The 24,413-nt window shown below is 37.8% G+C and overlaps 1 protein-coding gene and 1 pseudogene across 1 annotated transcript in view; both read left to right on the plus strand.

Moving 5' to 3' along the window:
* Positions 1-2,931: 2,931 nt before the first annotated feature.
* Positions 2,932-24,413, plus strand: part of C5H2orf74 (chromosome 5 C2orf74 homolog) — a 30,324-nt gene continuing 8,842 nt past the window's right edge. Inside the window, exon 1 of the mRNA XM_041757422.1 lies at positions 2,932-2,967. Coding sequence (XP_041613356.1) covers positions 2,963-2,967 — 5 coding nt within the window. The 5' untranslated portion in view covers positions 2,932-2,962. The remainder of the gene's footprint in view (positions 2,968-24,413) is intronic.
* LOC121492274 lies at positions 17,420-17,519 on the plus strand (annotated as a pseudogene).

Genomic DNA, 24,413 nt, shown 5'->3' on the forward strand with positions numbered 1-24,413 from the left:
ATTGGTAGTGACCTGTACTATTTTCAGAGGTTCACTGAAGGAGAGAAAGTATGAGCTGCAGATGGTCTTAGAGCAGTCCTCCTTCCAAGATCTATCTTTTCTTGAGAAAATATAGCTAGTTTGGCTAACAAGGCCATTTCTTATCAAACTGTATAGAGGAATAGTTGCTATTTGTTGAATATATGCTAAGGATGGTGCTAGCTCTCGTATATGTCTTTTATCCTTTAGCCTCACAGTTAAACACCCAAATCAGGTATTATTCCATTTTATAGGTGGGGAAGAAAGTTCAGAGAGATGAAGTAACCCCACAGACTGGAATCTGGGCCTGTCAGCACCTTATGACACCCTCTTGAAACAGTAATTACCTTGGATTGCCTAAAACAATCCTGGAATGCCTCCTGCCTCACTGGCAACTCCTTCAGGCTGAAAACAGTTCCATTCATATTTATCCAACTGCCTACTTGCATTTGTATTTGGAATACCAGTAGGTGTCTCCAACTTAACATAATCTAAACAGGACTTGTGACATAGATCCTCAACACCCTTTCCCAACTCCCTGCTTGTTCAAGCCCAATCTTGTTCAATAAATGGCACTACCACCCACCCCAGTGCACAAACCAGATATTCAGCAATTATTCCTTAATTCTCCCTCCTTCACTCCCCACATCCAATTTGACAGGAAGTCACATACATACCCTATGTCCATTTGCTTCTCTCCATCTCCATTATCACCATTCCAAGTCATTAACATATTTTACGTGAAGTGCCAGAGTAGCCCCCTAAGTAATTCTCTGGCTTCCATTCTAACCTGTTATTCACAAAGCAACTATAGTGATTTTGAAATGTGGATTAGATTGCATCACTCCCTGCCCAACACTCCAGTACACCCCATCAAGCCTAGATTAAAATACAACCTCCATTGCTCAGGTTTACAAAGTCTTACCTGGCCTAGCCCCTAGGTGCCTCCTGACCTCTTTTAACCTCCTGCTTGCTACATTCCTGTCACATTGTCTACCGTTCCTCCAAAAAATAAGCTCATTCTCACCTTTCAGTGCCTTCATGTTTGCTGTTCCGACTATCTAGAAGGCTCTTATATTTGAGGTGTTGGGTTACATGTCATTTCCTCACAGGAGACATCGTGCCCAATCTAAAGTAGTTACTGAAGTCACTCTCATCACATCATCATAGCTTATTTCTGAACATATCTGACATTATTACTTGATATTTTGGGGATTTTTCATTCATTTGCAATTTGTCTGCCATGCCAGGAAATGGAATTAAATGCATCCAAATTGGAAGTAAAACTTCATCTATTCACAAAAGAAATGATCTTGTATGTAGAAAATCCTAAGAAATCCACTAAAAAAACCCAGTAGAACATACAATTGAATTCAGCCAGATTTTAGGATATAAAATCAATATACAAAAATAGATTCATTTCTATATACCCTGGCAATGAAAAACCTGAAAAATAAATTTTAAAAAAATTCCCTTTCCAGTAGCAAAAAAAGGAATAAATTTGTAAATTTTTTTTTAATTTTAAAGGAAAAATATACTCTGTGAACTATAAAATATCATTGAAAGAAATTAAGAGCTAAATAAATGGAAAGACATCTATGTCCATGGATCAGAAGACTTAATATTGTTAAGATGTTAATAATTGATCTACAGATTTACCACAGTTCCTATCAGGATCTCAGTTGGCTTTTTTGTAGAAATTGATAGGCTAATCCTAAAATTTATGTGGAAACTCAAGAGACCCAGAACAGCCAAAACAATTTTGGAAAAGAACCAAAAGATCCACATTTTCTGATATTAAATCTTACTACAAAGCTATGGTAATCAAGACATTGTAATACCATCATAAGGAGAGACAGAACAACAGAACAAAATCTAGAGTCAAGAAATAAACTCACGTGTCTGTGGCAAATTAATTTCAAGAGCAGTGCCAAGACCATTCAATTGGGAAGGAATAGTCTTTTCTACAAATGATGCTGGGACAAGTGGATAGCCTCATGTAAAAGAATAAAGTAGGATCCTTACCTCCTACCGAGTACAAAAAGTTGACTCAAAATGGATCAAAAATCTAGATGTAAGAACCAAAACTATAAAACTTGCAAGAAAACACCCAAGCAAATCTTCGTAACCTTGTATTTGGCAATGGATACTTAGATAAGACACTAAAAGCACAAACAACAAAAGAAAAAATAGACAAATTGCATTTACTCAAAATTAAAAACATTTGTGCTTGAATGGATACAATCAAGAAAGTAAAAAGCCCATAGAATGGTAGAAAATATTTATGAATCATATGTCTGATAAGGGACTTTTTTTTTTTTGATAAAGGACTTATATCCAGAATATACAAAGAACATTTACAACTCAACATTAAAAAGACAACCAGTTAAAAAAAAAAAAAAGACAACCAGTTTTTAAAATGATAAAAGATTTGAATAGACGTTTCTCCAAAGAAGATAAACCAATAGTCAAAAGCACTTGAAAAGATGCTCAACATCATTAGCCGTCAGGGCATTGCAAATCAAAACCACAATGGGATACCAGTTGACACTCAGTAGAATGGCTATACCCAAAAAGGAGCCAAGTAACATGTTGCAGAAAATGTGGTGAAATTGGTATGCTCATAGACTGCTGATGAGAATTCAAAATGGTGTAGCCACTTTGGAAAGCAATCTGGCATTTCCTCAAAAAACCAAAACAAAAACCTCAAAATGAACAAAACCAAAAAACACAGTATGATTTATCCTTCAACTTATCCTAATAGGTATATCATTTTCTATGTAATCTCTTCTTGTGCATCTGCATATAGCCATGCACAGGACAATCTATTTTCTGCTTTTTCTACAGATGGAAAAACTGAGACCCAGAGATGGCAACTTGTCTAAGGGCAACAGAAAAGAATGATCTGAACAGGGTGCTCTTGATGACAGTATTGCTGTGTTAAATGAGGTAATATATACAGGTAAAGCACGCAGAATGAGGCCTAACGTATAGTAAGTGCTTGAAAGATGCCAGGCATTATTATTAGGTCACATGAAGGACTTTTATTTATTTTTTAAGATTTTATTTATTCATGAGAGACACAGAGGCAGAGACATAGAGGGAGAAGCGGGCTCCCCACAGGGAGCCTAACTCAAGACTCGATCCCAGGACCCTGGGATCATGACCTGAGCCAAAGATAGATGCTCAACCACTGAGCCACCCAGGTGCCCCATGACTTTTAGAAATAAGCACATTATACTTGCTTTTTTGACCTTGGTTCATGTTGTTCCCCAACCTAGATTGCTCTTCTTGTGTTTTGCTTCCCTCTGGAACTTTTCCCTTGTTTCAAGTCCCTGCTCAGAATTCACCTCTGTGACCCTGCCAAACTCTCTTTTCTGAATTGTATTGCACTCCCAACATTGCCACAGTTTAGCAGTCAGATGTTCTCACTGCCTTTTTTGTTGGTCTTGACTCCACAACCAACTCTTATGCTCTGTTAATAAGTTATTTTTTATATGTATACATATATCTACATGTATTTATATATATATATATAATATTTGAAACAAACATGGCAGTGTTCACATTTTTTAACTTTTTCCCACCAGTATAAACAATTTCTGTTTTATTTGTTCCCTTTGATGTAGGTGCCCAGTATCTCAAGCACTGTTCTTACATTTTAAAGTGCCAGAGTAAGCATGGATCCTCATTTTTTTCTTATGATTCTAATCAAGATATTGCTGTAGGATGAGCCCAAACAACCTCAGTATTATAAATTTCCATCTATTCTTTTTTAAATTTATTTTATTTTTTTTAAGATTTCATTTATTTAAAAAAAAAGATTTTATTTATTTATCCATGAGAGACAGAGAGAGAGGCAGAGACACAGGCAGAGGGAGAAGCAGGCTCCCTGCCGGGAACCCAACATGGGACTCGATCCCGGGTCTCCAGGATCAGGCCCTGGGCTGAAGGCAGCGCTAAACCGCTGGGCCACCCGGCTGCCCTATTCTTTTTTTTTTTAATTCCAGTATTGTTGTTAATATATAATCTTGTTTTTCTTGTGTTTTGTATTTTAGCCGTTCTGACAGGTATGAGGTAATATCTCATTGTGGTTTCGATTTGCACTTCCCTGATGGTGAGCGATGTTGAACATTGTTTCATGTGTCTCTTGGCCATGTGTATGTCTCCTTTGGGGAAATGTCTGTTCATGTCTTTTGCCCATTTTCAACAGAATTAATTTTTTTGGTGTTGAGTTGTATATGTTCTTTATGTACTTTGGATACTAAGCCTCTGTCAGATATATCATTTCCAAATATCTTCTTCCATTCAGTAGGTTGTCTTTGTGTTTCATTGATTGTTTACTTTACTATGCAGAAGATTTTTGTTTTGATATGGTCCCAGTAGTTTGTTTTTGCTTTTGTTTCCCTTGCCTCAGGAGATCTGTCTGGAAAGATGTTATAAGAGCCCATGGCAGAGAAATTACTACCTGTGCTCTTTTCTAGGATTTTTATGGTTTTGGGTCTCACAATTAGATCCTTACTCCACTTTGAGTTAATTTTTGTGTGTGGTGTAAGAAAGTGCTCCAGTTTCATTCTGTTGCGTAGAGCTGTCCAGTTTTCCCAACACCATTTGTTGAAGAGACTGGCTTTTCCCCCATCGTGTATTCTTGCCTCCTTTGTCAAAGTTTAATTGGCCATATGGTTGTGAGTTTATTTTTGGGCTTTCTATTCTGTTCCATTGATCTATGGTCTGTTGTTGTACCAGTACCATACTCTTTTGATTGCTACAGCTTTGTAATATAACTTGAAGTCTGAAATTATGATACCTCCAGATTTGTGTGGGTTTTTTTTTTCTTTTTTCAAGATTGCTTTGGCTATTTGAGGTCTCTGTGGTTCCATACAAACTTTAGGATTGTTTGTTCCACCTCTAAGAAAAATGCTGTTGGTACTTTGATAAAGATTGCCTTAAATCTATAGATTGCTTTAGGTACTATAGACATTTTAACAATATTTGTTTTCCAGTGCATGAGTATGGAATATCTGTGTTATCTTCAACTTCTTTCATCAATATAACTATAAAACTATAAACTTCTTTTATAGTTTTCTGAGTACAGGTCTTTCACCTCTTTGTTTAAGTTTATTCTTAGATATTTTATTATTTTTGGTGCAAATGTAAATGGGATTGTTTTCTTAATTCCACTTTCTGCTATGTCATTATTAGTGTATAGAAATGCAATGAATTTCTCTATGTTGATTTTGTATCCTGAGACCTTCCTGAATTCATGTATCAGTTCTAGTAGTTTTTTGGTAGAGTCTTTAGTGTTTTCTATGTATAGTATCCTGTCATCTGCAAATAGTAAAGTTTTACTTCTTCCTTACCAATTTGGATGCCTTTAATTTATTTTTTTGTTGTTTGATTGCTGTGGTGAGGACTTCCAATACTGCGTTGAATAAGTGGTGAGAGTAGACATCCTTGTCTTTTTCCTGACCTTAGGGGAAAGCCCTTAGTTGTCTTCCATTGAGTATGATGTTAGCTATGGGTTTCTCATAAAAGGCTTTTATTATGTTGAGGTATGTTCCCTCTAAACCTAGTTTGTTGAGGGATTTCATCATGAACAGATGTTGTACTTTGTCAAATCCTTTTTCTGCATCTATCAAAATGATCAAATGGTTTTTATCCTTCCTCTTATTGATCTGATATATTGCAATGATTGGTTTGCAATCAGGGAATTCCAGGTGATCGTGGTGAATGATTTTTTTTTAATGTATTGTTGGATTTGGCTTGCTAATATTTTGTTGAGGGTTTTTGCATCTATATTCACCAGAGATATTACCCTATACTTATCTTTATCTTTAGAGTCTTTATCTGGTTTTGGTATCAGAGTAATCCTGGTCTGATAAAATAAAATTGGAAAATTTCCTTCCTTTTCTGTTTTTTGGAATAGTTTAAGAATAATAAATATTAACTCTTCTTTAAATGTTTGGTAGAGGGATGCCTGGGTGGCACAGGAGTTGAGCGCCTACCTTCAGCCCAGGGCATGATCCTAGACCAAATCCCACATCAGGCTCCCTGCATGGAGCCTGCTTCTCTGCCTATGTCTCTGCCTCTCTCTGTGTGTCTCTCATGAATAAATAAATAAAATCTTTTTTAAAAAATAAAAAAAGGGCAGTCCCAGTGGCACAGCGGTTTAGCCGCCTGCAGCCCAGAGTGTGATCCTGGAGACCCAGGATCAAGTCCCACCTTGGGCTCCCTGCGTGGAGCCTGCTCCTGCTTCTCCCTCTGCCTGTGTCTCTTCCTCCCTCTCTCTCTCTGTCTCTGTGAATGAATAAATAAAATCTTTAAAATAAATAATTTTTTATTTTTATTTTTTTAAAAAAAGATTTTATTTATTTATTCATGAGAGAGACACAGAGAGAGAGAGAGTTAGAGACACAGGCAGAGGGAGAAGCAGGCTCCACGCAGGGAGTCCAACATGGGACTCGATCCCGGGACTCCAGGATCAAGCCCTGAGCCAAAGGCAGGTGCCAAACCACTGAGCCACCCAGGGATCCACAATAAAAAATTTTTTAAAAAATGTTTGGTAGAATTCACTTGTGAAGCCATCTGGTCTTGGACTTTAGTTTGTTAGGAGTGTTTTTTTTTTTTTTTTAAGATTTTATTTATTCATTTGAGACAGAGAGAGAGCATGAGTCGGGGGAGAGGCAGAGGGAAAAGAAGAAGCAGACTTCCCGCTGAGTGGGGAGCCCATCATGGGGCCCAGTCCCAGGACCTGGAGATCATGACCTGCACTGAAGGCAGATGCTTAACCATCTGAGCCACCTAGGTGTCCCTATTAGGAGGTTTTCGGTCACTGATTCAATTTCATTGCTGGTAATCATTTTATTTAAATTTGTTTCTTCCTGTTTTCAGTTGTGGTAGGTTCTATGTTTGTAGGTTGTCCAATTTGTTGGCATATAATTTTTTATAATATTCTCTTGTAATCCTTTCTTTTTCCATGGTGTAGGTTATTTCCCTTTCATCTCTGATTTTGTTTGAGTCCTCTGTACTTTCTCTCTCTCTCTTCTTATGAGTCTGGCTAGAGTTTATCAGTTTTGTTGGTTTTTTTTAAAGATTTATTAGTTTATTCATGAGAGACACACACAGAGAGAGGCAGAGACACAGGCAGAGAGTGAAGCAGGCTCCTCACAGGCTGCCCAATGCGGGACTCCATCCCGGATCCGGGCATCACTCCCTGAGCTAAAAACAGGGGCTCAACCGCTGAGCCACACAGACGTCCCAATTTTGTTGATCTTTTTAAAGATCCAGTTCCTGGTTTCTGCTCTAATCTTTATTATTATCTTCCTTCTGCTGGTTTGGGGTTTTGTTCATTCTTCTTTTTCTAGCTTTAGGTATAAGGTTGGGTTGTTTACTTAAGATTTTTCTTGCTTTTGAGGTAGGCCTGTATTGCTATAAACTTCTCTCTTAGAATTGCATTTGCTGCATCCCAAAGATTTTGGACTATTGTGTCATCACCGTTTTCGTCTTCTACTTCTTCTTCTCCTTCTCCTCTCCTTCTCCTTCTCCTTCTCCTTCTCCTGCCTCTTCTTCTTAGATTTTATTTATTTATTTGAGAGAGAGAGAATGAGCAGGAAGGAGGGGCAGTGGGATAAGGAGAATGAGCAGGGAGCCTGATGTGGGGCTTGATTCCAGGACCCTGGGATCATGGCCTGAGCCAAATGCAGATGCTTAACCAACTAAGCCACCCAGGTGCCCCTGGACTATTGTGTTTTCATTTTCATTTCTCTCCATGTAATTTTTGAGGTATTTTTTTTATTTCTTAGTTGAGCCATTCATTGTTTAGTTGCTGTTATCTAACCTCCATGTATTTTTGCTCTTTCCAGATTTTTTTCTTGTGGTTGATTTCTAGTTTCATGGTGTGGTAGCCAGAAAAGATGCATGGTATGACTTTGATCTTTTTGAATTTGTTGAGATGTGTTTTGTAGCCTAATATGTGGTCTCTTGTGGAGAATGTTCCATATGAACTTGAAAAGAATGTGTATTATGCTGTTTTAGGATGGAATGTTCTAGCTATACCTGTTAAGTCCATCTAGTCCAGTTCAAAGCCACTGTTTCCTTACTGACCTCATTTGGATGATCTATTAATTGAGTTAAGTGGGGTGTTAAATTACCCTACTATTATTGTATTACTGTCAATTAGTTCATTTATGTTGTTATTAACTGTTTTATTATTTGGGTACTCCTATGTTGGATGCATAAATATTTACAATGATTATATCTTCTTGTTTGATTGTCCTGTTTATTATTACATAGTGTCCTTCTTTGTCCCTTTTTACAGTCTATTTTAAAGTGTATTTTGTCCAGTGTAAGTATTGCTACCCTGGCTTTCTTTTGTATGCATCCATTTGCGTGATAGATGTTTCTTCATCCCCTCACTCCCCATTTGCGTGTGTATTTAGGTCTGAAATAAGTCTCTTGTAGGCAGCATACAGGTGGGTATCCTAGTTTGTTTGTTTGTTTTTAATCTATTCTGTCACCTTATGTCTTTTAATTGGAGCATTTAGTCCATTTTCATTCATAATAATTGGTAATAGGTATGTATTTACCCTTTTGTTACTTGTTTTGTGGTTGTCTTTTTATTTCTCTGATCCTTCTTCTCCTGCTCTCTTCTCTCACAGTTCACTGGCTCTCTTTAGTGATATACTTGGATTCTTTTCTCTTTATTTTTGGCATATCTATGACTGGTTTTTGATGTGTGACTACCATTAGGTTTGTGCATAACATCTTCTGCATATAGCAGTCTATATTAAGTTGATGGTTGCTTAAGTTTGAACTTATTCTTTACTCCTCTCCACCCCACGTTTTATATACATGATGTCATACTTTACATCCTTTTATTTCGTAAGCTCCTTGACTGATTTTTATAGACATATTTTTATTGCTTCTGTGCTTCCTACTTTTCTCATCCCTACTTATGGTTTTTCTTTCCACTCCAACATGTCTTTTAATACTTCTTGCAGGGCTGGTTTAGTGGTCATGAACTCCTTTAGCTTTGGTGTGCCTGTGAAACTCTATCTCCTTCTATTCTGAATGATGGCCTTGCTGGATAGAGTTCTTGTGACTTCAGATTTTTTTTTTTTCCTTTCAGCATTTTGGATATATCATGGCACTTCCTTTTGTTTTTTTTGTTTTTTTTTTTTGTTTTTTTTTTAAGATTATATATTTTTTTTAATTTTTATTTATTTATGATAGTCATAGAGAGAGAGAGAGGCAGAGACACAGGCGGAGGGAGAAGCAGGCTCCATGCACCGGGAGCCTGATGTGGGATTCGATCCCGGGTCTCCAGGATCGCGCCCTGGGCCAAAGGCAGGGGCCAAACCGCTGCGCCACCCAGGGATCCCATGGCACTTCCTTTTGGCTTGCAAAGTTTCTGTGGAAAATCCCACTGATAGCCTTATGAGTTTCCCATGTATGCAATTGTCTTTTTTTTTTTTCTTTAAAAACTCTCTTTCTATCACTACTTTTACCATTTTGATAACAATATGGCTTGGTGTGGACTTCCTTGGGTTGATTTTGTTGAGGAATCTCTGTACTTCCTGGATCTGTATATCTGTTTCCTTCCACAGATTAGCAAAGTTTTCAGCTATTATTTCTTCAAAGAAATGTGTCCTCTTTTCTCTTCTTCTTCTGAGAGCCTTATAATGTGAATGTTATTACACTTGATGGAGTGACTAAGTTCCTCAAGTCTATTCTCATTTTGCAAAATTTTTTCCCTCACCTGCTCAGCTTGATTACTTTCCATTATCCTGTCCTCCAGGTCACTTATTTGCTTTTCTGCCTCCACCAGCCTACTATTTACTCCATGTAGTGTACTTTTTGTTTCATTCATTGTAAATAGCTCTGCCTCTCTTGTGCTGTCTCTTTAAGGGTGGGAACTTGGCTTCCTCTGGGTTCTGTCATTGTTGAGCACATTGATATTTTAAATTCCAAGTTTATGCCCTACCAGTTGTTGTACGAAACTCAAGAAACTTGGCCTCTCTAGTTTTCAAAGCCAAATGTGGGAATTTGTCTTCCCCAGGTGAGGGTCTGTTTCTCTCCCTTCTTCATGCCCAGGGTGCTCTCCCTCCCTCCTGTGACTCATTTAGGTCCCCCCACATCTCCACCCTCACCACCTTCTTGGTGTGGCCTCTTCTCTACCTTTAGTTGTGGAGTTTGTTCTGCCAGACTTTGGGTTGCTTTCTGGGTTATTTACACTTATGTGAGTGTTATCCAGTTGTATCCATTAATGAAGTGAGCTTAGGGTCCTCCTACTCTGCCATCTTCCCATCTATTAATTTTTAAAATATTTTATTTATTCATTCATGAAAGACATAGAGAGGCAGAGACTCAGGCAGAGGGAGGAGGCGGCTCCATGAAGAAAGCCTGATGTGGGACTTGATCCTGGGACTCCAGGATCACACCCTGAGCCAAAGGCAGACGCTTGACCATGAGCCATGCAGGTGTCCCCCTATCTATTAATTTTGAATGGCAGGTATAGCTGTTGGTTGTTTTAGACTGTGCTGGTCTGTGGTTAGTATATTTTCCCAAATTAAAAAAAAAAAAGCCAACCAGAAGGTATTGATCATAAAAATTATGAGAATTTAGAAGTTAAGAGGGGCACCTGGGTGGCACAGTTAATTGGATGTCTAATTCTTTGTTTCAGCTTGGTTCAGGTCATGGTCTCAGGGTCCTGAGAGTGAGCCCCACATCAGGTTCCATGCTCAGCATGGAGTCTGCTTGAGAGTCTCTCTCCCTCACTCTCTGCCCCTACCACCTGTTCACTCTTGCTCTCTCTCTAGTAAGTAAAAAAAATCCTTAAAAACAAACAAATAAATAAAATAAAAATTAAGAGAAAACTTGAACAAGAGATGTAGGCAACTGTCAAAATTATTTTACATCAGGAACAAACAGGAGTTCTTGATGGGATCTCCAAAGTGCATTTATTTATATATTCTAAAGTGTATTCATTCTTCTAGCCATAAGTAGGCATATAGTCATGGAATAAGTAGACTTTTTTCCCAATAAGTAATAAGAAGTGGAACTGAATATTTGTTAAATGACATCTAGCTTTGTCTGTTGGATCAATGTCAAAGACTTTCTAACAGTGGTTCTGGAGTAGGTAGGCCTAGAGTCACCATAGCAGACTGTCAGATGGTTTGAAACCATACTATGTGACAGGATATCTATCTATCTATCTAACTATATTTTTTTTTAAGATTTCATATTTAAGTTATCTCTGTACCCAGTGTGGGGCTTAAACTCACAACCCCAAAATCAAGAGTCTCATGTTCCACTCACTGAGCCAGCCAGGAGCCCTAAGGTGAAAATGACTAACACTGTAAATCTCAGCCACAAATGTGTTTGGAAGCATTAAAAAAAAAAAATCAGGAAAGTATAGATTCTGACACCAGAGCACTGCCATAAGGTGGCACTAAAAGTACAAGGAAACCATAGCTTAAATTAAATTGCACATTAAACTTTATACTTTGCCTTCTTACCAAGTGTGCATGTGTATATTGTTTGTAGAAGGAAACAGAATATTGGAAAAATAACTAACAAGGGAAATTATCGGTAAAGTACATAAGGAATCCTAGAAGGCAAATGAGAAAAAGGAAGAAAAACACAAAAAGAACAAGGAATATTACTTTTCAGATAAAGCTTAAAGTTGATGCCCTTCTTCAGTGCCAAAATTGCCTATTCTCATAGGTATGCTCTTGTATATTTATTCTGCAGGTTCTACAAGCATTTAGAAGTCTACAATAATTCTAAAAAATTGAGAGGGGAAAATGTTTAAGTAATCTGAACAAGGTCTTAATTCTTGGTGTGGAGTAAAGTTTAGAAAGTTTGGTCAAGGGGATCCCTGGGTGGCTCAGTGGTTTGGCGCCTGCCTTTGGCCCAGGACGCAATCCTGGAGTCCCGGGATCGAGTTCCACGTTGGGCTCCTGGAATGGAGCCTGCTTCTCCCTCTGCCCGTGTCTCTGACTCTCTCTCTCTATGTCTATCATGAATAAATAAATAAATAAATCTTAAAAAAAAAAGAAAGTTTGGTCAAGTTGACAACATGTATACCCTTCAACTCATGTGTGCACAAGGATAATGATCAAAAGTTTTAATAGCAAAAAGAAAGTTTTAATTGCAGCATTATTTTAAAAGAAAAACTGAAAATAACCTTAGTGTCCACTAACATTTCTAAACTTTTCTCCACAGTTGCTATGCCAGCGTACACTCCTACCAGCAGTATAGGAGAGTTCTTGTTCCATTTCCTCACCAAGCATTAAGACTATATCAGTCAAGATAACTAAATCGTGCCACAGTAACCAATAACCACAAAATCTCAGTGGCTTAATTCAAATCTTATTTCTTGCTCATGCTACAAGTACAGTGTGGGTCAGTAGGGAAGCTCTATTCCTTAGAGTCACTCAGGGATATGGGTGGCAGGGGCTCCAACCTGACACAAGCTTCTAGGAGGCAGGGGGAACTAAAGGGCTTACAGCCTGGCTGCTGAAGTTTCTGCACAGAAGTGACACACATCAATTCTGCTCACATTTAATTGGCCAAAATAAGCCATGTGTGACCACACCTAACTTCAAAGATCTCCCACTTCTACATTAGGGTATGAATATTTGGGAATTGTTACCACAATAGTTTTTACTAGTTTTTACAAGCCCAGTGAGAATATGAAATGTTGTCTTTTTATTTTTATTTTTATACCCCTATTATTACTGAGATTGAGCATATATTCACATTTTTATTGGCCATTTTTGTTTCCTTTTTTGAAGATTGCCTGTTATATACTTTGCCCATTTTTCTTTTTTTCCCTCTCTCTCTTCTTTTCTGAGAGACAATGCAAGTGGGATGGGACAGAGAGAGAGAGGGAGAGAGAGAATCTCAAGCAGGCTTCACACTCAGCGCAGAGCCCAACATGGGGCTTGATCTCATGACCCTGAGATCATAACCTGAGCCAACATCAAGAATCTGATGCTTAACCTACTGACCCACCCAGGTGCCGCATTCTTTGCCCGTTTTTCTATTGAGTTTTTAAAAATTGATGTTGTAGGACTTCTTTATATTCTGAAGGATACAATCCTTTATGCTTATATGCATTATAAGTATCTTTTTCCAGACTGTGGCATTTCCATAGAGCTCATAGAGAGCTTCTTCATTCTTTTTAACAATTGTGTAACATCTCATTGAATAGATGTACCATAATTTATTTAACCAGCCCTCTGTCGATACACATTTGGGTAGTTTCCAACCTCGTGTTACAAATAATATGCAGTGAATAGCTATAATGCATGCATCACTTTGCTCACATGCAAGTACATCTGCAGGATAACTTTCTCAAAGTAGAGTCCCTGGGTCAAAAGTTTAATACTTTGCTGTTGTCAAATTATTCTTCAAATGTACATCTAACAGTTTCATCAATAATGTGTTAAAATACCTGTTTTCCATATAGCCTCACAGAGTATTGTCAAACATTTGAATTTTTGACAATCTAATAGGTGAAAAATGGTATCACAGTATAATTTTAGCTCAGATTTCTTTTCTTTTAGAGGAGTTGAACATCTTTCATATATCTTATTTATTTTGCACTGACTGCCCACATTTTTTGCCCATTTTTTCATTGTATTGCTAGGGTCTTCTTATCAATTTCAGAGTTCTTTATGTAGTAAGGATACTAGCTTTTTGCCTGATATGAATTACAAATAATTTACCTATTTATCATTTGTATTTTCACTTGGTATATGGTGTCTTTTGGCCATCAGAGAGCTTTGTGTTAAGCTACTCAAATTTACCAATCTAATCTTTCATGATTTTAAATTTTGAGTCATATTTAGAAAGACTTTTTATATTTAAAGCTATAAAAAATGCTCTTCTGTTTTCTTCTAGAACTTGCGTGATTTTATTTTGCCCATCTAAGACTTAATCCATTTAAGTTATCATGGTATAATTTATGAAGTATAGATCTAACTTCGTTTTTCTTTTCAAATTGACTACCCAGTTACCCATGGTATCAATAACCACAAGTATTGAGGGGCGCCTACATGGCTTAGTCGGTTAAGCATCTGACTCCTGATCTCAGCTCAGGTCCTGATCTCAGGGTCATGAGTTCAAGCCCAACTTTGGACTCCATGCAGGGTATGAATCTACTTTAAAAAAATAATAATAAACACGTGTACTAATAGACGTCTTTCCTCCACTAATTTGAGATACTATGTTTATCATTTACTAATTTCTAGTTTAAGGTAATGCTAACTGCAAACCCAAAAATTGTTCAAACACAGAAGTTTACCTGTCATTTGAATAAAATCCAAATAGATGTTTCTTGTTGATAGGTAGCTTCCTTTATTGGTAATTTGAAGACCCACATTCTTATCATCTTCTGGTTCTACCCTCTTCAAAACATGGCTTCTAAGTAGCCAATGTTTATCTATTTCAAGTCCAGAGAAGTGAAAAAGCAGAGGTTTACATGTGAGATATTCTTTTTTGTTGTTGTTAGTTTTATTTATTTTTTAATTTTTTAAAAGATTTTATTTATTTATTTATGAAAGACCCAGAGAGAGGCAGAGACATAGGCAGAGAGAGAAGCAGGCTCCTTGTGGGGAGCCAGATGTGGGATTTGATTCCAGGACCCCAGGGTCACAACCTGAGCCAAAGGCAGATGCTCTACCACTGAACCATCCAGGTACCCTACATGTGAGATATTCTTATGGGACAGGCCTGGTTGTAGAGCACATGACATTTGCTCACATTGAATTGCTTTCACCTCAATCACATGGCCACACCTATTCCTCCATTCGTGGATCCTTTTCATTTCTAATTAATATCCCTATTGCCTTCTCTCTTTCTTAATAAATTTTGTCAGAGGTTAATATATTTTATTAGGTTTTTCAAAAAATCCAGCTTAAAAAAAATCTCACTGATGAAGAGATTTAAAATTATAATTGATTCCCTCCTACCCTCCCAACCCATAAAATTCCTTGCTAGTGAAAGGTTTGGTGAAGACTTAAGTCTTGGGAATACATATTTGCCATCAACTTGCTCTGCTGCCATCAGAATTGGATTTGGACATATAATAATATCATAAGTAAGGAGCCTTAGCTTGTAATGCAAAAATGGATAACATTCAGAAAAGGACATGTGAACAATACATATACTCTTTGAAGTATTATAGAATCAATAATGAAGCTCATTTTTATAATGAACTTGATATTATAAAAATGTGATTTGGTTCCTGAGCGATTTTTGTATTTTTCTCTCAAATGATTAAAAAAATAAATTGACTGAAAAAGAATTAGAAGAGTCTTCCACAGTCTTAGCTAGAAATGGGCTACAAGTTTTTCTCAAGGTATAGTGCACAGTTGTTCAGAGTAAAGCAGAGAGTGCTTAGCAGACTCTCACTTTGATGCATTTTGTTCATATCTTTAGTACTCCTTAAATATATATCAAGAAAAGGACAACTGAAGAGTAGAAATTTATTTTTTTTTTGAAGAGTAGAAATTTAATTGCAGGTTTTTGTATCAGTGACATGTATTTAAAGATTAAGCAGTGACTGCAGGCAGATCTCTGTATGTGCTGTGTATATGTTGACAGTCTTATCATGTGTTTCACATTTAATGATATTCTGCTTTTGGAATTTTAGCATATGAGTTTGATACCTCACCCTGGTTCTGAGTTGTCTTATATTAATAATTTCCTTTTGGGGTGCCTGGGAGGCTCAGTCAGTTAAGCATCCAACCCTTGATTTCAGCTCAGGTCATGATCTTAGGGTCATGCGATAGAACCCCACATCAGGCTCTGCACTGAGAGTGGTGTCTGCTTAGGATTCTCTCTCCCTCTCCATCTGCTTCTCTCTCTTTCTCTCTCTCTCTCTCTCTCAAAAACAAACCTCTTGTGTTTTTTTATAATAAAAAACAAAAGTGATGCCAAAGAAACAAAAACAAGATATATCATTGTGAAATTCACACTGCCATGGATAAAGAGAAGATCCTAGAAACCTCCACAAAAGAAAAAGAATCAGGTTAAATTTTAAATTCAAAATATAGGGATGGGGGCATCTGGGTCGATCAGTGGTTGTGTCTGCCTTTGGCTCAAGTTGTCATCCCAGGGTCCTGGGATCAAGTCCCGCATCATGCTCCTGGCAAGGAGCCTGCTTCTCTCCCTGCCCATGTCTCTGCCTCTCTCTGTGTCTCTCAAGAATAAATAAATAAAATATCTAAAAAAAGGCGGGGGGAGGAAATAAAGAAAGGAAGAAAGGAAGGAAGGAAGGAAGAAAGAAAGAAAGAAAGAAAGAAAGAAAGAAAGAAAGAGAAAGAAAGAAAGAAAAGAAAGAGAGAAAGAAAGAAAAGAAAAGAAAAGAAAGAAAAAAAGAAAAGAAAAGAAAAGAAAAGAAAGAAAATGGCCCTGAATTTGGCATTCTATAATTGTTAAACTTCAAGTGTGACAGCAGAGTGTAATCAGTCCGTGACTCAGTTTATCTCCCACACATACTTTCTCAGGAAGTTGTTTTTGGATATAATAGACTCATAAAGGAAAAGGAAGGTGTAGTTACCCAAAACACAAGGGCCTCAGAGGAGAGACATGAAGGAGATCTTCTTTCAATTATGCACTGGAACGAGGGATAAGAAAGTACAATCACAGAAAAGTATTTGGAGCTTCAGTGAACAATATTTACGTAATCATAATAATGTAAACATTGGAGTTTTTGTTTTCAATGTTTAGAGTCAATGTACGTGGGAAGTATATTTTCATCTTGTCACTGTTTCCCATTCCTTTCAAACTAGACCGTGGTCTCTACTGGACCACATGGTTGATGATCAGATGGAGGTGTGCATACATCTCAGTGGATGCTGAGCTTGGGAAGCAGGCCAATGACCAGACAAATGAATTATATGTCAGGGAAGCCAGCACTGAGATTTATGTGAATCAAAGGGGTGAGTGGACTGAGTGGAGGCTTTAACTTATTGTAATTAGGTCCAGAAAAATCAAATACCTGAATACCTGAATTTTGTGAAGTAAGTTCATAAAATTATAATATATAATGTATATTATTTTAGCTTTCCTCTATACTTGAAAATAGAGATATTTAAAGAAATATTTAAAGATTATTCAACTATATTAAGAAGCATAATAGCAGATAATTTTGGTTGCTTACCCAGCAGCCATTCCCTAACTTCTTTGCTAATTTTGTTCAGGTATTAAGTAGTCCAACGTTTTTAAGGAAAGCTGGCCCTTCACTAGTCCTAGAAGATGAATTTTGTAGAGTCTAAACTAATGGTGATTTAGCTTCCTTACCAGTGGTTTATTTAAGAATAGAAGTAACAAAAACATCATGCCATACAAAAACAAAAGAACCCAGATACACAAGAGGTCTTTCCATATTGTGCTCGTTCTGGCAGTGCCTACGTGAAAACTAGAATTATACAGAAATTAGCATGACCCTGTGCGAGGTTGACTCACATTAGGATGCATTCCATATTTTTTGTTATGTACATTTTACCACAATTTTACTTATTTTTTAAGATTTTATTTAAAAATTTTTTTTTTTATTTTTATTTATTTATGATAGTCACAGAGAGAGAGAGAGAGAGGCAGAGACACAGGCAGAGGGAGAAGCAGGCTCCATGCACCGGGAGCCCGACGTGGGATTCGATCCCAGGTCTCCAGGATCGCGCCCTGGGCCAAAGGCAGGCACTAAACCGCTGCGCCACCCAGGGATCCCATAAGATTTTATTTTTAAGTAATCTCTGTGTGACTTGAACTTGAATTTTTAAAATATTTTTGAACTCACAACCCCGTGACCAACAGCTACATGCTCTATTGACTGAGGCAGCCAGGTGTCTCTCAACAAAATAGATTTTTTTTAAAGATTTTATTTATTTATCTATTCATGAGAGACACACACACAGAGGCCAAGATATAGACAGAGAGAGAAGCAGGCTCCCCGCCAGGATTCTGATGCAGGACTCGATCCCAGGACCTCGGGATCATGACCTGAGCAGAAGGCAGATGCACAACCACTGAGCCACCCAGACATCCCAACAAAATAGATTTTAAAAAATACTGAAAGTATAGAATTCTAAAGATCTGGAAAGGATCTTAAAGAGTCTCTTTGTTTTTTCAGCTGGTGAAATTGAGGCATAGGGAGGCTAAAGTCATACCAATTAGTTGGTTGCAAAGTTAGGATATACTCAAATTCCCAAACTTCCAACTGAGTCAGTGTCTTTCTTTTCTTTTTTTTTTTTTTTAAGATTTTATTTTTTGATTCCTGAGAGACCCGCAGAGAAAGGCAGAGATATAGGCAGAGGGAGAAGCAGGCTCCCTGTGGGGAGCCCAATGTGGGACTCAATCCCAGGACCCTGGGATCATGACCTGAGCCAAAGGCAGATGCTCAACCACTGAGCCACCCAGGTGCCCTAGATCAGTGTCTTTCTAAGCCAGTCTCTTCTTTCTTGACAAACTAGGGTGCCCTACCAGAAAGGTGCTCTGTTAAAGATCAAATTTGTATTTTTCCTTTCTTTCACAGCACAGGCTAGGATAGAGCTTGACTGAGGGAAGCCTTATTTATTTAATTTTTTAAATATTTTAAAATTATTAATATTTTTCAAGATTTTATTTATTTATTCAGGAGAGACAGAGAGAGAGGTAGAGACATAGGCAGGGAGAAGCAGGCTCCCTGCGGGGACTGTGTGATCCTGGGATCACACCCTGAGCCAAAGGCAGACACTCAACCAACTGAGCCACCCAGGTGCCCCAGGAAGCCTTATTTAGAAGGACATGGATTCCGCTCACCCTGGAAGGAAGACATAGCCAAACTTTTTCTGTCTTGATATAAACAAACCGAACAAAAAACTGCCTCATTTTTTGGAAACTGGTTCTCATTGGAGAAAAATTAAGAAATGAGATTCTGGAATCCAGATACACTATTATCCTGACCCAGCCCTCCAAGGCTGTGTGTGATCTGCTGTGGTTGATTGCTATAAGTGGGTCCCTGGGAGGCCAACTGTGGAACATCCTTGACAAGCTTAGCTTGTCATCCCTCAAAGGGCTTACCTCCCTGCAGGGATATAGATAAGCAAAGGCATCATCAATAAGCAGTGGACAAACATTGTCCTTTGGGTTGAGTGGGAATAGTCTCCAAAATCGACAATGTGAGATAATGAGAAACTATTGCATTAGCCAGTGATCAGACTCCAAATAGGAAGACAACAGAACCTGCTATAGACTGAATAGGTTATCTGTTGGGGTATCTGGGCAATGTTGGGGTGTCTGGGCAATGCTGGGGTATCTGGGCAATGTTGGGGTATCTGGACAATGTATGGGTGGAATTTTCCACAGTGGGAAATAATGGGCTTTCTGCTAAAAGGGCTTGTGAGTAATTAAGCAATTGTTTGGAAAAAATAAATGTATTATGAGTATTTGAGTTTGTGGACTAGGTGATACTACTGTTATTGAAAATATTTGTTTATTTCTTCATCAGAATTTATCAAGTATATATTGTGTGCCAGATACTGTGCCAAAAGCTGGTGATAGTAATTATGCCTCTACTGAGTTTAGAGAGGTATGGATAAGATGCATCACAGAGTAAACTGTTCTGCTAGGGGAAGCAGAGGGTCCAAAAGGAATTCAGAGAAGAAACCACTAATCTACACTTTGGGTAGCGGAAAGAGAGGCCAGGAGAAGACTCTCCAAAGAAAATAACATGTTAGCCTGAAAGTTGAGGTAGGAGCTCTTCCCACAACTGGGATGACACTGTTCCAGGAAGGAGAGACAGCATGCACAAAACACTGAAGGTAAGAGGATGCAGCTCTCTCTGGAAAAGATAAGTGCAAGTTTAATGTGCTTGGAATAGAGTGGAGGTAGCAGAAAAAGGTGTGGGTTGAGGCTCTGGAGACCTAGGTCTTGATCCTAAAGGGAATGGTGAGTCACTGAAGGATGCTAAATGGGGCAGAGCCATGATGAAAGTTTCTAGAATCTTTTCTCTGGTTACTGTGTAAAGAATGGACTGAAGAATAAAATGATTTGCAGGGAGACCATTAGGACACTGTTGGAATAAATGAGAATGATGGAGAAAAATAGATTTGAGTTAGGAGATGCTACCTTGCAGGACTTGATTGACAAGATTTGGGGGATGAGGGAGGAGAAAGAAAAAGCATGATGCATATTGGTTCTGATAAAGTGGTCATAACATCATTGTGTATATGTGTGGAGAAAAATGCTCAAGGCATCTTTTGCTATCCAAACTCAAGATCCAGAAACTCAAGTAAATTTTGTAATCGTTTCTTTGCTATCCAAATTCCTGCTATTGACTAGTTGAGATCTAAGAACAAATCAATTTAGATAACAAGGTGTTTGGGTTTTTTTTTTTATTTCCTACTTAAATGGAGGATCTGAAATTCAGGATTCAGATAGTAGGAGTATTTGTAGAGTATTTGTTTTTCAGTTTTGTTTTTAAAGAAAGCCTTTTATGCTCTTCCTTGCTATTGATTTAGTATTTTAGATAAAAAGTCTACATCATGAAGGAGGAAGTTTATATTTTATTTTTTTTTTGGAAGTTTATATTTTAATCAGTTGGTGTTTAGGAGAGAGCTCCTGAGATATAAGGTATTAAATGTATTCCTATGGCAAGATTACAGTTTTAAATATAAGTAGCTCTATTTTTCAGTATTCTATTTTTTATGTTGTAGATGTGTTAATAACTAAGGAAATATAATTGCTGTCAAGTGACCAGTTTTGACAAAAATCTATTGTTTTTACAAAAACCAATATGATTTATTTTTTAGATTTTATTTAATTATGAGAAACACAGAGAGAGAGGCAGAGAGAGAAGCAGGCTCTTATGGCGAGACTGATGCAGCGCTTGCTTGATCCCAGGACCCCAGGATCATGACCTGAGCCAAAGGCTCAACCACTGAGCCACCCAGGTGCCCCCATTACGATTTTTTAAATATTCAAAACCACTCTAAGACTTCAGTGAAGAAACCAAAGCAAATTTGGCTTTAGCAAAGCACTTTTAGGAGAGTTTTTAAATAAATTTTCATTCATATTTACTTCTGGTATAACAAGATTTTTATCATTCTTTTATTATTTTTTAAAGACCTCATTTATCTATTCATGAGAGACACAGAGAGGCAGATGGCAGAGAGAGAAGCAGGTTTCCACAGGGAGCCCAATACAGGGCTCGACCTGAGCCAAATGCAGACACTCAACCACTAAGCCACCAGGTGCCCTTTACCATTCTTTGACATATGTGACTGCCATACTTTTTCTCAAATTGATATAAAGTATGTGAAAACAGTGGCTAAATGGCAGTGACAATTCTCTGGTATTCCAGGATAGTTTTTCAGACTCAGAGGTGACAATATATATCAAACATTAATGACTTTTTGAGATTTGTGAGGTATTTCAAGATGTTAAAGCCAAATGAAAATGGTCATAATATTTTTACAAGGTTGGATAATAGGAAAAAATTTCATTTTAGGGCAGCCCGGGTGGCTCAGCAGTTTAGTGCCACCTTCGGCCCAGAGCCTGATCCTGGAGACCCAGGATCGAGTCCCAAGTCGGGCTCCCTGCATGGAGCCTGCTTCTCCCTCTGCCCCAACCCCCTCTCTCTCTGTCTCTTATGAATAAATAAATTTTAAAAATCTTTAAAATTTTTTTCATTTTAATTTTTTTTCTAGGTAAGAACACCTTGAATCACCTTAACTACTATTCCTTTCTGCAAAGCAAAAACATTTGGTGGTCTATGTAGTTTATAAATGTAGATTTCAGATAATCTTAGGCTTGCATACATTTGTCTTCTGCTTTTTAACATTTTGTAACCACTCACTTCTCACAGCCCACACCCCTCTCAGCTGATGCCCCATTTCATTCCATTTTCCTATCAAAAAAAGGTAGACTATTTCATCTCCTTCCACCATGTCTATGATTTACCTATACCTGCAGCCACCGTCTCCTTTTCATCTTGTACCAAAGTTGACTGGTCAGCCACTCTGCCTCTGCTCTGGATGGCTTTGTCTCTCACCTTCCTAAGAACTCCACTCCCTTCTCCTGCATCAGCTCTAACAGATCACTCCTGAGGGAGTTCAGAACATGCTGCCCCAAACAATGCCACCTTGACATTTTATTTTGAGCTGAAGGCACTTGAAAAACAGCAGATGCAGGAAAGGCTCTCTGACCAAGCTTTATCTACTTAAAAACAGGACATAAAACTTCCATGAGAAAGATACCCTCCCTGTAACAGAGAAGAAAGCAGCCTTATCACCAGAGACTGGGAATCCATGTTGACACACATCTCTACCAACTTACTAAAGTGACTCTCCTTCCACTAGTTTTGCTGCCTCTCTCCCCATTAACTCCTAGTCACTTTCCTACAATTTTCTGCTTGTTGCCCAAACTCCTTGTCATTTCTTCCCAAATGTATTCTTAAGAGCTTTCTGGTCTGGTCACTTCTTCTGGCCTTCATTCTCTTGTGAAGGTCCACATGAACATGTGAAAATAAAACTTGTATGCCTTTCTCCTGCTAATCTGTTTTACATCAGTTTAATTCTTAGACCCAGCTGGAGATGCTAAAGAGTAAAGAATTTTTCCTCCCTTACACTCCCATCCATAAGCATGCGTAATCTCATACTTTATAACATCTCTCTCTTGACCCTACATTTATCCTTCAGCTACTCTCCTATTTCTGTATCCTCTGTCACAGCCAAGCTTGAAAGGACAGCTCCTTAGTAGTAGTCTTCAAAGTCTATTGCTTACTGCACCCTAGAATTTTGTAAAGTTATGTACTTTCTTGGCACATTTTAAGTTAACATTAAAATTTTTTATGTTTAAATAGTTGCAAAAGCTGTAATTTCCAGAATATTGTAAATATTTGTGTTTTAACAGTCACATCAATCTTTAATCTTTTATTTAAAATAAATCTAAATACAATTTGATACTCATCATCCACTAAGTCTTCTACAAATTTTACATCATTCCTTTTCTACTTTAACTCCTAGTTCTAATTCATTTCCCTCACAAAAATTTATCCTAATGTAATATATTTTATGCTTCAAAGTCTTTTATTCATTTACCCTATCATACATCTCAGAAAAAGAAAAGTACTTGAAATTAAAATTTTTCCTATGACCAGAAGTCTCTAAAAGTTAATGTCTTGTGGATTTATTATAATATTAATATACAACTGATAAAAATCACATTAAAGTAAAATTTTATTGGAAATGCTATCTTAATGAAATGAATGGACTTTTTTCAATTGGCTTTAATTCTTGAGGATAACTCATTGCTCAGAATGACGGGGCTCAGCATCAATAATATCCTGGTTTTTCATTTATATGTGATAAGAAACTTCTTCACATAACTAAGTAGACAGAAGTAGAAGAGATTTTGTTATACCAATATTAGTCATTTCTTTGGGCTCTGAATGCCAAAACTGACATTGTGTGACCTATCATCACATTATCATCTGCAGACTGACAACTAGGTTCTCCTTCAATCTGGTTGAAAGCAAAGAATAAGAAAACATCAGAATTTCAAAAATAGTTTCTTGGAGTTACTGCTCTCTCAGTTCCATGCCAATGTTTTGACCTGCCCTGCTGCTCATCCTCACTGGACGTTTTGACACCCTGGGACAGTGCGCCTTCGTTAGAGGAGGAGGAAGAGAGCAATGCCTTTCTTTTGTAAAAAGGGAGAAAGGTGATGTGAAAGCTGCAGTGGGAAAGGAGAAGCTGTGCCCACAACACAGGCATGCTCTCAGGAAGAGCATTTTTAGGAAAGTCTTTAGCCTAGTTTGAAGGCCACTGAGATACACCTGCTGCTTCTCCTGATTCTTGTTCACTCTTAAAATCCACCCTATTCGCACCTCTCTCTGCAACTCCATTGAAAATACTTTTACATCAGCAACGAACACCTTTGACTCATTGTGGAGAGTCTGCGGGCGCACAGGTTCCTGAGCCTACACAACCCATCTCGTTAGGAAGGGGCTGTTGGGAGCATACGCACGCTCATTTTCCCTTAGGAATCAAATGCACTTGAGTGCACAGGTGTTCGGATTCAGGTGAGACTCTTCCCAGGATGCGCTGGGGGGTCCCGGCTCCTGTGGACATGGTCACAGAATGTTTGTGGATCCCTCTTTGGCCAGATTCCAAATTTGTGAACAAAAGGTTAGTAGACTTGTTTTTGTGACCGGAGTTTAACGTCTTTTCTTTCTTTTTTTCTTGAATCATTTTTTATGAATGTAAATATAGTAAATATTCATTGTAAAACATATCTAACAGCAACCCAGTAGAAAAAATAGGCTCTCAATCTAAAATTGTCAGGGGGCTAATAATTAAGCAAAAGCATTTGTTTGGGGTCAAAGAATTGCAAATTTCAGTGTA

The sequence above is a fragment of the Vulpes lagopus genome, chromosome 5 (assembly GCF_018345385.1).
Source record: "Vulpes lagopus strain Blue_001 chromosome 5, ASM1834538v1, whole genome shotgun sequence".
NCBI lineage: Eukaryota > Metazoa > Chordata > Mammalia > Carnivora > Canidae > Vulpes > Vulpes lagopus.